Source organism: Gordionus sp. m RMFG-2023, chromosome 1, assembly GCF_954871325.1.
Source record: "Gordionus sp. m RMFG-2023 chromosome 1, tfGorSpeb1-WG-v2, whole genome shotgun sequence".
NCBI classification, from domain to species: Eukaryota; Metazoa; Nematomorpha; class Gordioida; order Chordodea; family Parachordodidae; genus Gordionus; species Gordionus sp. m RMFG-2023.
In genome coordinates this window covers 33819039-33837322 of record NC_088775.1, presented here as the reverse complement: position 1 = coordinate 33837322, position 18284 = coordinate 33819039, and the positions used below count along the sequence as shown (strand labels likewise).

Genomic DNA, 18284 nt, shown 5'->3' with positions numbered 1-18284 from the left:
TGGCTTATTTGAATCATCATCGTCTACAATAGCAAGCAACAATTACATTAAAATTTGTCAGAATTTATCGAAATGGGTTTTTATTATCTCTTTTTAAGTGTAAGAAACCAAAAAACTTCCTACAACAGTGATGTTGACTAATTATTAAAATAAAAAGGTATATATTTAAAAAAAACTGCGCCGGCATGATTTTCATAAACGGCGGTGTTTTAGACGTAACTAAAAAAGTTGGCCAGCCGGTGCACAGGTTTAGGTATTGGTAAAGATTAGTGTTGTTAAAAAGTTGAGTTCTTGCGACTCGAGTCGTAGTCGTAAAAAACGGCTCCGACTCAAGCCAATCAAGAAGCCGCATAAGCCGACTCGCTGGGTCTGCTCAATTTTTTTTGTTTTTTTATATAATCTGGTAAATTAAATTTTGGGTTACTGATTAATGAGTACCAAATTATAAGAATATTCATGTCGTAACTAAAAATGGCTCAGGATTCGAATTCGGCTTCAAGTATTATATACCTAATTTTTATAACATAAAAATATAATTTATATTGTAAAGATGTTAAATTAAAATTTCAGTGAAGGTGTACCATAGATAAGTGACAATTGTCATAATCGTTGTTTTTAAAGTTTTTCGAATTTTTTTGACGTAAATGGGCTAAAATAAGCATTGCTAACATGTTTAAATAAAATTTTAGTGAATATGTACCATGGATAAGTGACAATTGTCATAATCGTTGTTTTTAAAGTTTTTCGAATTTTTTTGACGTAAATGGGCTAAAATAAGCATTGCTAACATGTTTAAATAAAATTTTAGCGAAGATGTACCCAAGATAAGTGACAATTCTCATATCGTTTTTAAAGTTTTTCGAATTTTTTTGACGTAAATGGGCTAAAATAAGCATTGCTAACATGTTTAAATAAAATTTTAGTGAAGATGTACCATAGATAAGTGACAATTGTCATAATCGTTGTTTTTAAAGTTTTTCGAATTTTTTTGACGTAAATGGGCTAAAATAAGCATTGCTAACATGTTAAAATAAAATTTTAAGAAGATGTAACCTAGATAAGTGACAATTGTCATAATGGTTGTTTTTAAAGTTTTTCGAATTTTTTTGATGTAAATGGGCTAAAATAAGCATTGCTAACATGTTTAAATAAAATTTTAGTGAAGATGTACCATAGATAAGTGACAATTGTCATAATCGTTGTTTTTAAAGTTTTCAAATTTTTTTGACGTAAATGGGTTAAAATAAGCATTGCTAACATGTTTAAATAAAATTTCGTTGAAGATGTACTCTAGATACAGGGTTTCCCATTCAAAAAAGGAAAATCGTAATTTTTTTTAAATTTCTTGTCAATTTTTCTTAAACTTTTATTTATTTTTCTTATTCCTTTTTAATTTATTTCAATATTTTTGCGATTTTCTTTACTTTTATTTTTCTTACTATATCTTCGCAATTTATTTTTCTTCAATTTATAAATTTAGGTCCATTTTTTTAGCAATTCTTTATGTTTTTTTTCATCATACATACGGATACAATATCTCTTTATGATTTTTCATTGAATCTTTTACATACATTTTTAACCTTTTCAATCTCGTCATTTTTAATCTTTATTTTTTTGACCTCTTGTCAATTTTCTTCTTCTTATTTTTGATAATTATTTTTTTTAAATTATATTTAATGTTTTTGGCAGACAATATAATTACAATTGCTAAATTATAAATTAATCGTTTGGTTCCTTAACTGTAATACCAAACGATATTTAAATTAATAAAATATAATCATTTTTATATGTATATTTTTAAAACGCATTAGAAAATTATTATTATTTAAAACAATAGGAGAGGAAGACAGACTAAATAAAAAATTTTAAGTATATTTCCATGGATTTTAATTGTTAAAAAAATGGACCTAAATTTATAAATTATTTTTTAAAATACAAAAGAATTATCAAAATGAGAAGAAAAATAAATTGAGAGAAGATATAGTAAGAAAAATAAAAGTAAAGAAAATCGCAAAAAGTTAGAAATAAATTGGGAAAAGATACAGTAAGAAAAAAACGTAAAGAAATCGCTAAAATTTAGAAATAAATTAAGAAAGAATAACAAAAATAAATAAAAGTTTAAGAAAAATTGATAAGAATTTTAAAAACAAAGATTATGACAATTGTCACTTATCTATGGTACATCTTCACTAAAATTTTATTTAGACATGTTAGCAATGCTTATTTTAGCCCATTTACGTCAAAAAAATTGGAAAAACTTTAAAAACAACGATTATGACAATTGTCACTTATCTATGGTTATTTAAACATGTTAGCAATGCTTATTTTAGCCCATTTACGTCAAAAAAATTTGAAAACCTTTAAAAACAACGATTATGACAATTGTCACTTATCTAGGGTACATCTTCACTAAAATTTTATTTAAACATGTTTTTAATACTTATTTTAACATATTTTCTTCAAAAAAATTCCAAAAACTTATAAAACAACTATTATAACAATTGTCACTTATCTATGGTACATCTTCACTAAAATTTTATTTAAACATAATAGCAATGCTTATTTTAGCCCATTTACGTCAAAAAAATTCGAAAAACTTTAAAAACAACGATTATGACAATTGTCACTTATCTATGGTACATCTTCCCTGAAATTTTAATTTAACATCTTTACAATTATATTTTTATGTTATAAAAATAGGTATATAATCCTTGAAGCCGAATTCGAATCCTGAGCCATTTTTAGTTACGACATGAATATTCTTATTATGATCTCATTAATCAGTAACCCAAAATTTTATTTACCAGATTTTATAAAAAAACAAAAAAAATGAGCAGACCCAGCGAGTCAACTACACGAGCCAACTAAGTGAACCGACCAATGCGGCTCATTTAGTCGACTCGAGTCAAAGTCGTTTTATCGACTAGAAACTAGGCTCGAGTCGCAGCTAAGTCGTTAACCGTTTAACAACACTAGTAGAAATTACATTGGTATTAACACTATGTTGGTGAGGCCGGCATAAGTGTGGACTGGCCATAAAACCCGGTGGGCTTTTTGCCCTCAAGGCTTGAGAAAATGTCGATTTTTGAGGCCGATCAGAGGAAAATATCAAAATAGAGGCCGATTAGAAAAAAATTATTATTATGTTCACATTATTTTCTCTTATCATTTATTTATTTATAATGATATCTCTACAATTTGAATATCACATTCCTTGAGAATTGTCATGTCGTTTACTATATTTTAATGCATAATAATATCAATAACGTCGCTTGACACTACACATCATTGCCACGTTCTTTTCTTTGTTTTTTTTTCATGAAGTGAAAACGCTTCCGTTTGAGTTTGAGTAGAGTGAAAGCTAAGTTTTGATTAATTTATTATATTTTTATACATTGATTTATTGTAGAAATGTCGTAATTTTTAAAGGGATCATGACTATCCGGGATCTTCACGGGATTTAAAGGGATCCCTTTAAAATTCCAATTTTTTAAAGGATAAAGAACTATACGGTATTATCACTGGGGCAGAGATTGACCTCCAGTTGAATAAATCTTTTGATTAGCTATCGAATGATACCCTATACTAGACATATCTTATATTATAAGGCCAAAAAAAACAAAATTAAAAATTAAAAACGCAACGAAACTCGTGGAAAACGCTTTTAAAATAAGATTCCTCTTTATCACGATTAAAACGTGATAATCCCATATTATCATTCCTTAATTATCAACCCTAATTTTTTATCCTGTGAAGATCCCGGATAGTCATGATCCCTTTAAAAATTACGACAGAAATAATATCGCCAACATTTCTTGTTCTTAATTCATTGAAATCAAATAAAATCCAGGTCGGTGAATCAGATAAAAGGATGGATGCTTGAGTGAAAAAGAATAATTCTTCTTGCCAAAATAAGTTGAGAAGGCTGCAAAAAATAGGTGAGATTAGGTGGTGGGCACGTGAAAAAGCTCTTAGATGGATATATGGTAAAGAGAGCTTGCTCCCAATAACGATAAAGACACTTCATTTTATAATAGATAATAAATAATTTAAGACAAAAACTTGATAATTTATGTAAAAGACTCTAAGTACAGCTATAATATATTTGGAAATTTTTAAAATAATGGGGCCACTGTCATATCTTCAAACTAAAAAATTAGGTACTTTGTCAACATGGAAAATGAAAGAAGATGCTAAATCTTCTGTATCATCGATTATTACATCGATTCAAAATAAAGCAATAAAATGGTTGCTAATTTAAATGAATCATTTTCATATTTATAGCTCCCGGAGAGTATCTGAGTACAAAATGCTCTTTAAAAAGATCGAATAGGACGAGCGAAGAGAATATATAGTGACCAATGCCAAGATGAACATCCTCAAGAATCGATTGACCTTATAGGTTCGAACTATTTCGTCCTATAATTGATCAAATTATTAACAGCTTGTCGGAACTACTTTCTGCAAATTGAGAGCTTATCTTGAATGTGCAATATTTGCCTCCAAGACATTTTGATGAAATACCTTGGAACTGGCCAATTGGCATATATATTTAGTGTTAAATTTCATAACGAATTTATTCATTTGCCAGTGTATTCAAAGATTTGGTAGCAGAATTAAATGAAAAAGACGATGATATCGCAAGTGAGGAGTTAAATGAAGAAGATGGAATATTACAATATGATAATAAATCAGAGTGTGATAATAAATGTAACAAGTGTTTAATATGCGTGTATGAAATTCTTAAAAGATAAAAAATGCATACAAGTGACACTAATTTTTGGCATATGAATACATTTAGTGACACTAATTTATTTTTGGCATATGAATACATTTTAACTTTAATTTACGCAGGTTAATTGCGAGAAAGCATTTAGTAAATTAATAAAAATAAGCTGAGAGGTAACATTGACCAAGAAAAATTAGAAACGTTTTTAATGATGTCAGTTGAACGAGAATTATTAGCGTAAATTGAACTAGAAGATATTCCTGTATATTTGCGCAAAGGTTCAAAGTTAATGAGAGATTTATTACCGTAAAAATTATATATTTTCTTAATTCTTTTATTAGAATCTTATTAATATTATTAACAATATGATCAGTGCCTGATTTTATAAAAGTGCATAAATTTTATTCTCTGTAATATTGTATAACTGCAATAATTTTATATTTATAATTTAATATATTGATTATGAATTTTTTTATATTTTACATGTGATGTGATGTACGATATGATTTTGTAGTGCAATATCGTTGTAAATCTAATATAAAATATTTATTTTCAATAAATATTAATTTATATAGGTAATGAATATGATTTTAGATGTGCATTTTTTAAAAATAAAAATATGATTATCGTATAATACTATCCTTTTTTGTACTAAAAATGTAAAACGTTTGAACTTATTTTCAAAAAATAAGAAGTAATAAAAATCATGTAAATCAAAGAAGCCATTTAAGGGAAACCAGTCGAAGACCGGGCAAAGGCGGCCGAAGGGCCCCAAAATAGGGGTATGATGGCTTCGCCCCCATATAAATGAGGCCGTAAAAAATGCCCACGAGGTCGTAGCGTCGCCAGTCCGCCCCTGGCCGGCATATTTGTTTTTTAAGGACTTCTGCCTTTTCGATGGCAGAAAATGAGAGGTTGGACGTTGCTGCAAAATCGACACAAGTATAGGCCCAGGTCCAGCGGGGATATACCATCGTGACGTATGGCGTTTTTATTTGAAAGATTGGTTCAAGGGTGGCTGGGATATTAACTTTTTGAGAGAGGACCCCCGGCATGCTTGAATTGACCTTACATAAAAATGGTTCATTATTATGATTTAGATTCTTTATTAACTAAATATCTTGGAAACTAGGAGAATGTTGTTGATGGATTAATGATGGTCCGCGAGAAAACTTACAGTGCAAGGGATTGTATCGATTTGTTGGACTAGCCACAATCGATGCAAATGGGGGGAGGGTACTACGGCATTACAGCCATGGCGAAGGGTTATGTACATTTCAGAGATTGCAATCAATAAATTAATTTAATCTAATATTTTATTATTTAGAAAAATTCAATTTTTAATTATGTTTATAATATATTTATTCACCTTAGTATTGTTAGACAGCACGTTTTGAGCCAATTTTTAAAAAGCGGTGAATTCAATATTTTATTCAGAAAAATATTTTGCAAGCCTTAAGGTTTTCCTCATGGACACAAAGGTTTAAACTATTAACGGAATTTTGAGGATTAGGTAATATTCTAGCGAAAATATCGAGTTAGCCTTTTTTATAAATCGGCTCAAATCTAGGTTCATTAAGACTACTTTTCTTATTAAATAATGAAGGAATTTTAATTATTTTAATCGTCTCTATTGCGCGCTAAATGGAAAACATAAATAATTAAAACTTATATTTTCCTTCTGTTTATACTAAGCTATAAAAAAATTTTTTTATATAACATTATAAAATTTTTCATTATTTTGTCATAATGATATATATAAACAATTATACAAATAAAATGACTATATACAAAAATGGCGATTTTTGAAAAATAAAAATTCCAAACGTGCATAAATATGTCATTATTAATCATTGAGATCTAATCCACATTTATATTAATGTATTTGTATAGTGTTTTCTCTATCATATCCTTTTCGAAATATCGTTTAAAATATTTTATCAATAAATTTATTGAGTATTTGATGATGTATGTATTGAAATGCAATGTGAGCAATAGAGAATTAATTCCCTATTTTTATCCGATTTTTGCGCAATCCCTTTCACATATTTATAAAGTAGCAAGTATATTTAATTAATATTCATAATTATATTACTTAAAATTTATATTCTAATTTCCCTTATGTCGGTGCCGAACAATGAACCCATTAAATCATGTTATGACAACATTATTGTAGACCCTGTATGGTATAAAAAAGATTTTTTATTATATTTATGCATCAAAAAAAACTAATTACTCTCGTTATTAATTAATCTGATAAAAATTGCAAATATTTTTTTAAAAAATATTTGTTGACGAAGAAGACGCTATCTAGCGGATATATATTTTGTTTGCTTTGGGACATTAAAAATTTATGAGAAAATGATTTTATATAAATGCTGAGTATAAAGTATCTAAAAATTAATGTGTATATTACAGTAATAATATGATTTGTTGTAACACATTTTCATAATGTGAAAAAACATTCTTATATAGTTAAATAACTTTCCATAATTATTTTAAATTTTTAAAAATTTTTAAACTTTAAAGAAGACTAACATCAAAGTTATGAATCAAATAGTTTTTTTTGGACACAAGTTTAAGTGGAGAAATGAGAATTCAAAAAAAAAAAAATAATAATAAAGTTCTTAAACTTTAATGAAGACTAACTTCAAAGTTATGAATCGAATATAGTTTTTTTTATGTTTTGGACATAAGTTTAAGTGGAAAAATTAGAATTTTAAAAGATATTATATAAAATAATTTCTAAGATTTTTACAATACATTTTTTAATTAAAGAATTATTCCAATATTTTAATTTTAATTTTAGTTATCCAAAGAATGGAAATCAGGATAAGAAATTTGAATAATTTCTTAAATAAACATGAGTGAAAACTCGAATTTAGGGTTTTCAGATAATTCTTATTTGTTTAGAATTTTTTATGATCAATTCGAACACCAAAATAAAAAAAACCATTTATTATTTATTTATTCTTTGTAAATAAAATATTACACAATATAAATCAATTACAAATTCAATCATTTAAAGGAATGCATCGAATTCCCTCTTCAATAAATTTTATGGTGTGAGTGAGAATAAAAATTTGAAAAATTATATGTAAAATAATTGCCTAAAATACTCGTAACAATTGAAACGACTTCATTTCGGTTATTGGGTTTAGGAGAATTTGATCTATATTGATTTTTAATTACTCCGAAAAAATTTTCTATCGGATTTAATTGCGGCGAATAAGGGTGGCAAAATATGATATAATTCTCACTAATTATCTTCGCTCGATGTATAGGAGCATTATCCATTATAAGTAATGAATTTGAAGGTAAAAGTGCGAATAATTCATCCAGGTATGCCTTGAATTTTATCGCAGTAAAAGCCCCATCTATTATTGTGAATTTTTTCAATCCACTTATTCCTATTGTGCATAGCTTACCGGAAGTTTTTAAAAATATAATGTTTTTCTCAAAATTTTCTTTCAAGTTTTTAAAAGTTTTTTTAAAAAAGGATGTATTTTTCTCAACAAGTTTTTACAATAATTACGGAAAGTTAAATTGAAGTGTCGGGGCTTCCGTTATGGGTAGAATGGTTGGTGGCACATCTCGATGATTTTTGGTATGCGTCATTTTAGGTTAATAAAAGCAACTACAACAATTAAATTTTTATTTAATTTTAAAACCAAATAAAAATATAAAAAAATAAGAATTATCTGAAAACCCTAAATTCGAATTTTCTTTCACTTATGTTTATTAAGAAATTATCAAATATCTTATCCTGATTTCCATTCTTTAGATAACTAAAAGTAACATTAATATATTGTAATAATACTTTAAATTTAAAAAAATTTACAATGCATTTAAAAAAAAAATTATTCTAAAAATCTTAGAAAATTTTTATTCTCATTTTCCCACTTAAACTTGGGTCCAAAATATAAAAAAAATTATATTCGATTCATAACTTTGACGTTAATCTTCATTAAAGTTTAAAAACTCTTATTATTAAAAAAATTTTATCAAAATGTTTTTACAATAATTATGGAAAGTTATTTAACTATAAGAATGTTTTTCACATTAAATGTGTTACAACAAATCATATTATTACTGTACTATATCTTGATATGGAATTTTCTTCACCAACAAATCTTTTATAATACTACTGCTTTTAAAGCTTCCCCACATTGGTTGTCATTTTGTCCCCTGTGTCCTTTATTATACTTTACTTTGTTTTACTCGAATTAGTAAATTATAAATAACTTATTATATTTTTTCACTTGAAACATACATTGTTTCTCATATTGTCTCCCCTTTGTCTATCATTATCTAACTTTGTTTTACACGAAATTGTAAATGATAAAAAAAAACTTGTTTTTATATTTTATTCACTTGAAACTGGTCCTAGCCTGTTTTAAGGATGGCCGATATGTATTAAAACTTTACACAGAAATATTTTATTTATTTTTTTTGAGTTCACTATATAAGAGGGAAAAATATGTAAATCTGGATGTAAAAATTATGATGTATTTTATTTTTGTTAAATTTGATTTTTATTTGGAAGGAATCTTTTGATATTTCGTTTACAGTCACTATTTTTAATTAAATGAAATTCACTATTTTGCTATATAACCAATGTGCGTTAAATAAAATGTTGTTTTCTTCATTCTGTGCCACCCGCGACGGTAGTTGGGTACAATTACTAAAATGCCCACTAAACCTAGTCCCACTCTCCTACAATCCCGGACCTTCGAACACCGTCGATCCCTCCCTCTCCCCGATGGTTGAGCTGCCACGTACTTAGCTCCAAATATTTCAAAATTATTTATTTTCTATTATATTTAAAAAAGAAGGGAAACTCATTGAAATTGGTTATAAATATATTATTTATATTTGAATTCCATATTAAATCTCTTATCGTTATCTTTGTATTTACCTGATTTTTATTTTATTATACAAGTTCAAAATTAATTATTCAGTTTTTAAAATTTTTTATATCATTATGATAATTTTATGAAACATGTTGACATTTAAATTAATCCCCATCCAGATAAAAGTATTTTGCTTGCAAAAATAAATTAATGAACACATTTTCAATTTATTAAAAAAAATTAAAATAATCTTTTTTTCTTTAAAATTTATTTTTATGACCGCATTTTTTTATAAAATAAATTTATAAACCGGAAGACTTTTTGTGAGTTAAAAAACACCATATTTGGGTAAAACTTAAGGTATATTCTGGAGTTTGTTCCACTAATTATGATAATTTTTTAACTTATGTTTTCATTGTTTATTTTCTATTATTGTATGATAGTTTCTAAAATGATTTGTAAATCCTTATTTAATATATATTTTATTTAGTTTATATAAAAGATCAAAATTAATTTATTTTTCTCTTTGTTTTTTACGAATATTGATGACATCCGGGGAATTCAGGTGTGTTAATTTATATTCTCCAATATTATAATTTATTTTATAAATAATATATGTCAATAATACTTATCAGATGAAGATAATTTAAGTCTGCCTTGGCCTCAGTATTAAACATTAAACACAAATAAAGAAAATTAAAGATTATAAGTCTACACTTTTAAGTGTATTTTGACCTCAATGTCCAGCAGCTCAAATTCAAAAAAACATATGATGGTAAAAATAGAATTTAGATTAAATTCTGATAAAGAAAATAAAAAATTTTGATGAGCATCTGATTGAAGATTCTAGTGAAGATGATCTAATAAGTTTCTTTTGAAAATTAAGATCATTCATTAAATATTTTTTATTAATTCCTCTATTTATCAATTTTATATATTAAATATAATACAACCCTCCCATCTTACCCCATTAAACTTGTGTTCAGCACAGCGAACGCTCTTGTTTATCTGGTCTAAGTTTTGAAAATCAATTGTTAAAAAATAAATAAAAAAGCAACAACGAAAAAATAACTACGCAATTTTAAATCTTAATTAAAAAAGAAGCAAAGGAAAATTCTAATGCTATAGTTGTGACTAAACAAATTGTCTTGTTTGCGGTCAAAATATTCCGAAGGCAATTTTCCGCGGAATGTCTGCTTTTAATTTGAATAAAAAATTCGTTATATTGTGAGGATATATTTTCATTTATTAAAATACCGTAGATTTACATTTATAAAAACTCGTTTGGGGGGGAGGGGGTATTTTTTTTTTATGATAGCAAAATATTTATAGGTCACATATTTTTAATATGTTATGTTGTGTCGTTCAGATCACGCTAACTAATAGATTAGTGAAAATTATCACTAAAATATTTTTTTCGCCAACACAAATAAAATTACATTTATAAAGTTCGATATCTATTCACATTTGAAGAAACTATTTAAATATAAAATGTATTTCACTCAATAAAAAACATGCAAGATTACTGTATAAACCTATGATTTTTTTATCAATTATAAATACTCTTTTGGATGTAATATTTCATTTCTTTATGTAATGTTTTGGTGATTATCGACATTTTAGTTTAAAAAAAATTAGCCTCTATTATACACTCATGATTTTGGCCTAAAGCCAGCCCTGATTTTTTTTATATATTTTATTTTCAAGCCCGGCTCTCAAATTTTTATTTATTTTTTTAGGCCAGTTCCTAATTTCGAGCTCGGCTCGAATTTTAATCTAAAATATATTAAACGCTTTTTAATAAAGTCATAATATATAATAAAATCATTCAATTGCTTAGCTAAATCCTAAAATAATTATTTTAGAAAATATTACTTTTTTTATTTTTTGATTCCATGACTTCTAGCCTATTTACTGATATCAAATTCTTCTTCAGGTTAGCCAGTTTCCCCTCTGATTTTCCTTCGATTTTTGACAGTCCTGAGCATCAATATTTGTAAAATTCATTTTTCTTATATTTACCGCTATCACTTTTATCCACGTTATCTTAGACCTTCCTCGAGATCTTGATCCTCCTACTTCCATCATGGTGCATCTCTTTACCCAATCATCTTTTGTTTTACGTTCCACATGCCTAAACCATCTTAGTCTATTACTTCTCATTACTATTGATTTGTTAACCCCATTTTTGTTTTTAATATGTTTTTGACGTAATAAAATTTATCACTTATTATTGGCATGAATTAATACTACATTACACCTCTACAAATATTTCCTTTTTCGTTAGGAAAAAAAAGATAATTCAGGTATTTGGACTTATTCCTTATCCTTTAATTAAAACCTTTACATTCACAAATAAGACTAAGCCTTTTAACGGTGGAAGGAAATTATAATCGAATATCTTGAATAACACTAATTTATTAATTTTTTTTTTTTAATGTGAAAAGTGCGGAGCTGATTACGTCAAAGTGAATATGAAGCCTCCCACGGGTATTATTGAAATATTTATTTAGTAAATATGTGAGAGTTTAATTTGCTTTATATAATTAATTTAATTTTGTTTAGTTATTATTATTTTTTTAAATTTATTTAAAAATTGTTAAAAACACCTTTTTCGGATTTAAAATTAAAAGTAAAATTAGAAAGTTATTAAATATGGTAACTTCATTTTAGTGACTTGATATATCCAAAATAAATGTATTGGTTGGGAACATCATTTTAGATAAAATACATAAATAATTCCAATCAATTTAATTTAAAAATATATATAAGGGTTATCGTCAGTTCATGATTTTAGGAAAGAATCCCCATTTTTTGAGGATCAAAACGTCCACTATGCTTCTTTCGATGGCGACGCGGACAGAATAGTGTTTTACTACTTTGATAAAAGTTCTTTTTTGCATATATAATTTAATTAAAATATTTTTAAGACATTTCTAAGGGGTTTTTGAGGTAGGGGAGAAGTGAATTGTATACCCCCTCCCCCGGAAAAATAAATTTTGATTCATACCAAGTAATTTACGATACAATAAAATTTATATTAAAAAAAATATTTTAGATCACGAATTTAATCTCTTAGACGGAGACAAGATTGCTGCTTTGGTAATTGTAATTGTTAATGAGATTTTTATTTTCTGATACTTGGGTATTTTTGGGGGAAAAGTAAACGAAAAATATATTTATAAAGCCCTATATTTTGTAGCAATTTTTTTTATAATATAATGTATAACTCACTCATTTTGTTATATTGAGTTTATTAAATAAAATTATCTTTTTAAAACAGAAATAGTTTTTATAAATTTCATTTTTGAGTGTTTCGAAATCTAATTTATTTAAACCTTTCGTAATATTTTTACTTTTGAAAAAAACAACTTATTTAAATATAGCTGTTTTATGATTATTTTTCAGACTTGAAAAAAAACAGAAATATAAATGAAAAAATTAACCGTAACGAACCGCGAAACCGTTATAAATGTCTGAACCGTAACCGAACTGATATAATTATTTTTTAAAGGAGTGAAAAGAACCTTTATAAAAAGACGTTAAACCGGTTTAAAGCAAAATAAAATTTATAATTCTAATTTTTACATTATTTTCCTTGTGGTGTAAATATATATTTAACCATATTTCCGTCGTTATTTATAATTTTAATTATTAAATGATCAAAACATATGTGTGATCTGATATCCTTATATCCTTAATAAAGTATGTATTAATTTTTTAACTATTACTTAAATTTATCCACAATCTTTTAATTATGCAAAATATCTAATTAAACAATTTGTAGATTTTTGATTTATTAAATTAATTTAAGTATAATATCAGGCCTTTATTTTAAATAATAAATTTGTGTTACATTATAAATTCTATTTAGTTTATCAAATAATTTTAATATATTATATTTGTCTGACCTCATTTTTTGTATTTATTTCTTATAGTATTAGAACCATATTCCTATTTTTTATGTTTTAGTATGCAAAATATCAAAATAGCCAATTTGATTTAGTTGCATTTATTTAATTAATTATAATATCACCACCCACCCTTGAATATGATGGTAGGCTATTATTTAAATTTCAAAATTACCAAATTTATGAAGTTTTAATTTTATATATTATTTATAAAATTTTGGCATTTGAGTATATTTTAAAGCATTAGTTTTCTTAGAGGAATAGTAAATTTTTAAGTAATAATATCCATATAATTTTGCTTTACAACTTGGCAGTATTATCAATTTCAATTTTACAATATTTGTTTGCACAGATCTCATTTTATTTATTGTATTTACGTTAATAATTAATAAAAATTTACTTTATTTGCTTTTAGAAATATGGTCCGTCCCAAATTAACCCAGTCCGTTCATTTTTTAGTTATAATATTCTCTTAAATGAATCAACCTGTATAATAGATAATTGTATAATGATAATTAAAGGTGACCATACAGTAATTTAGAAAGGCATCATTCAAAAGAATATGAATCCCTAACTACAAAAAAATTAAAACTTTCCAAGATCAATATCAAAGCCTAATAATATTTCTATTGAGCAGTCATTAAATTCTCTTATCAAAATTAAAAGGGATAAAAACACATTAGTAAATTCGTGCACAGAACTTATTACTGTACATGGCCGGCCATTTAGCTTATTAGATGATTTCGCTTTTAAAAAAATTATCAACCCAATTATAACAAGACTTGGGGATAATTTTTCTATAAATTCAGAAAATATGAGTAATAATATTAATAAAATGGCCAGCAAATGCCTTGCTAATATAAAAAAAAAGAAATATTCAATAAAAAGATTTCTGTAAAATTAGATATTGCAACAAGGTATGACAGAGCTATTCTAGGCGTCAATATTCAATTTATATCTGATGGAAAAATACAATTACGATCAATATGCATGAGAGAACTTACTGAAAAGCATACCTCGGAAAATATCAAAAAAGTTATTTTAGAAATATTTAAAACACATAACATAGATATTAACAACATATATAGCATAACTACTGATAATGCATCCAATATGGTTAAGTTAATCAAGCTTTTAATGGAGCATGAAGATATTGACGACAAAGATATGATGTTATCACATGAGAATAATTTATCAAATATTAGTAATATCGACGACGTTGATGAAACTGATAATATTATATTTAGCATGACTGGAGCCTTGTTAGTTGGATTTCGATGCGCCTCCCACACATTTCATTTGGCGATAAATGATTGCATCAAATCGTCACTTAATGAATTATTAACAAAGCCAGATCATTGTGCAAAAAAATTCGCACACATACTTCATTAAATATCTTAACCCGTCTAAATCTTAAAAAGCCCCTTATAGATTGCTGTACCAGGTGGAATTCTATCTACCTAATGCTAGAAAAATTGTTAGAATTAAAAGTTTTTTGTGATGAAATAGAAATGGATCAAGGCATTGATCTTTGTGAAGATGTGTGGGATATAATTAAAGATATTTTGAAAGCTATGAAGCCTCTTTTATGACAAAAATTCTTCAAACTGAATAATTAAAATTGGGCGATTTTTATGCTGCCTGGCTAAATTGTCTAATAGAAACACAAAAGGTACAAACACCTTTTTCTCAGCACTTTTCAACATTTATCAAGGCAAGAGAGGCGAATATTAGAAATGATGCCTTTTGTGCAGCCTTATATATGGACCCACGTTATCAGATATTGCTGACAGAAGATGAAAAATTGACTGCCAAAGATCATTTAAATAAAACATGGAAAGCAATTCAGGTCCACATATTTTATTTAGCCTTATTTTGATTATTGTCCGGATTTATTTTAAAAGTTATTTTTCATTTAAAATATATAGGCCTTGGAAAATGATGATAGCCTAGAAATGGATATATTGAAATCTACCTCTAGCTCAGATGATGAATTAGAAAAGCTTCTGATAGTGCATGAGTCGGAATTTAAAAAAGCTACTTCAAATGCACACAAAGAACATAATATTAGAAATATTATTGAACTGTTTGAAGGTGTTGAAAGAATCGACAAAAAATTATCAGTTTTTATATTTTGGGAATCGAAAAGATTTGAATATCCAGAATTGTATAAACTTGCTCTTATAGCACTGGCAGTTCCAGCAACCCAAGTTTCTGAAGAAAGGGCCTTTTCGGGGCTAAGATTTGTGTTATCGCCTCAACGAACAAATATGAATCCATTTATATTAGAAAATATATTACTTATGCTTTCAAATAATATATTTAAAAATGAGTTATTTTGACATATATTTTTTATATATATAATTTATATATGTTTATAATAAAAAATAAATTAGTGATGGCAAAATTTATAATTAAATTCATTATATGATAGTGTTGCTTCAGTAAAAAAAAATTTCTAACCGGAATGAACCTTTATAATTAGCTGAACCGACCGAACTGAACCCTTATAAATTTATTCTTAAGAACCGTAACCAGAACGTAACCATTATAATTTTTTACATACTGAACCGTAACCAAACTGAACCGTTATAAATAAAGGTTCGGGTCCCTGGAAAAAATATCACTATTGATATAATTCCATAATAAAATAACTACAATTTTATTTATCATAAAACACAATCAAAATAATAAATTTTAAACAAAGGAGTTGGTTTTTCGATCATCCTTTTCATCTCATTAAACACTAGTGATTGACATGACGTCTTCATGCATATCATATAATATTGTCATAAGATATTATAAATAATTAAATTTTTAATCTACTAATATACATTTAAACATTATTTGATTGACATTGGATATAATATTAAGTTATGTTATATATATATATATATATACTAGCTGATAACCCGTCAAGAATGACGGGGAATCAGAATTTTCTCCTTATGGATAAATAATAAATGTTACTTTCATTTGACGATGGATGAATCAGAATAGTCAAATGAGAAGAATAGATTATCCGTATTCATTCTTCCAAGATTTCTATAAATTTTTAAAGAAAAGGTCAAATATATTATGGAAAATATGGAATAAAAAAATATGATTTGTGAATTATGATATTTATAAATTCTTTTAACAAATTTTCCACATTCAAACGCAATGGTTTTTACCCTCACTTCATATAAAATCTACATTCATCAGAATCATTTAAATGCTTTAAAACCTTCCTAAATACTCTTTTAAAAAAGACCTTCCATCATAGATTCGAATCAATTATGGGGGAAAACCTGTTTATCTCACAAACACCGTGGTGGTATCCATCCCATTGAAATGGGCTATTTAGAAGATTATTAGCAAAAATAATTGTCATGTATCAATACCCAGGGTTGGGTCTTAATTAAGTATACTTATCAATTGGAATTTAATGTTAAGGGATAAGGCAAAATAGCTTCACATGCCATTTGTATTATATCCAAAATCCTCCTCCTGACATGGGTATTATAATAGACTTTAAAAGCTTTCAGTTACAAATTTCATAAATTGTTTTTATCGCAAATTTCTTATTTATTCAAAATTCCTAGAGACATACTGTAACATTAAAACCCCTTTATTCAGCCCACATGTCATAGATTCTGACGAAAGGATCCAGCAGGGGGCACACGTCCTCGTTTATTTTACCTTGGTATTCATTGTCTCATCTATTATTTTAAATCTAAATTTGAGTTGGATATAAATTTTTGGTATCTTGATGATAGAACACTGTGATGCTCTTCCAAAAATAATTGGTTTTTAATTACTTGAAGCCAATTCTTAATAAGTCCAAATTCAAAATCTGTTTCCATGATAACAATATACAAAACCCTCATCTAGCAGGATTAAATTTTTTATTGAGTACGTAATTAATAAAAATTAAAAAATAAGGAAATTAATGTAATTAAAAAAAAGTATTTAAAACATATTTCAAATATTTGTTCATATTGAATGCAATAAGTAGGGGAGACCAGGGCTAGTCGGCGCAATTATTGTCAAAATCATCATAGCTCCGAAAATAATTATCATATAGAAAAATACAAAATACCAATCCCTTAAACATCTATCTATAAATATATGCTGTTATATTTTTTAAATATCTAATATTTTTTTCTCTAAAAAGTTTTAGTAAAAGTCATTTTTTGAACCTAGTAGCCCCAAACCCGTGGTTAGTCGGTTCATCGATGGGGCTAGTCGAATCAAGTGGTTTATTAGGCTTCCTATGAGACAAAAAAAAATTCAGATTTTAATATATAACTATAATTCTTTATTTATATAAAGTTCTATTTACAATTATAACCAATAAAATAACAATCTTTTTTGGCACAGGATCCATGCGCCCAACCTTTACATACTCCACATTGAAACCAATCTTCAAAATTGTGGAAATTTTTATAATCCTGTTCTGTTTACAAATAATACATACATCTTTGATTAATTTTTTAACAATATTTTTTTTTGGTTTTTTATTCTTCTCTTTTAAAAGAACTTACCTCTTGAATGGGGATGAGGTCAAGATCGCGGCCTTTTTTTCCTTATTACTTTATTTTGCGAATTATGGGAAATAGGGATCGGTATAGATGATAAGCCTGGGAGATTAATGTTTGAAGGGTTAGGAAGATTAATAGAAGTAAATGAGGGGCTAGGAATAGAAGGAAAAATTTTGGGAAGAGAATCGATTGATGAGCTAGGAATAGGCATAACTGAGGAATCTGAAAAATGATTTCCAAGACTTTCTCCTAATAAAAACGAATTTGA

The 18284-nt window shown here is 26.6% G+C and overlaps 1 protein-coding gene across 2 annotated transcripts in view; it reads left to right on the top strand.

Annotated features, from left to right (window-relative positions):
* The window catches only part of LOC135922671 (phosphoacetylglucosamine mutase-like), a 121697-nt gene that overhangs the window by 57342 nt on the left and 46071 nt on the right, over positions 1-18284 (top strand). For both annotated transcript variants that reach the window (XM_065457103.1, XM_065457104.1), the window contains 3 exons: positions 12030-12072; positions 12355-12471; positions 12641-12684. In XM_065457103.1, coding sequence (XP_065313175.1) covers positions 12030-12072; positions 12355-12471; positions 12641-12684 — 204 coding nt within the window. The remainder of the gene's footprint in view (positions 1-12029; positions 12073-12354; positions 12472-12640; positions 12685-18284) is intronic.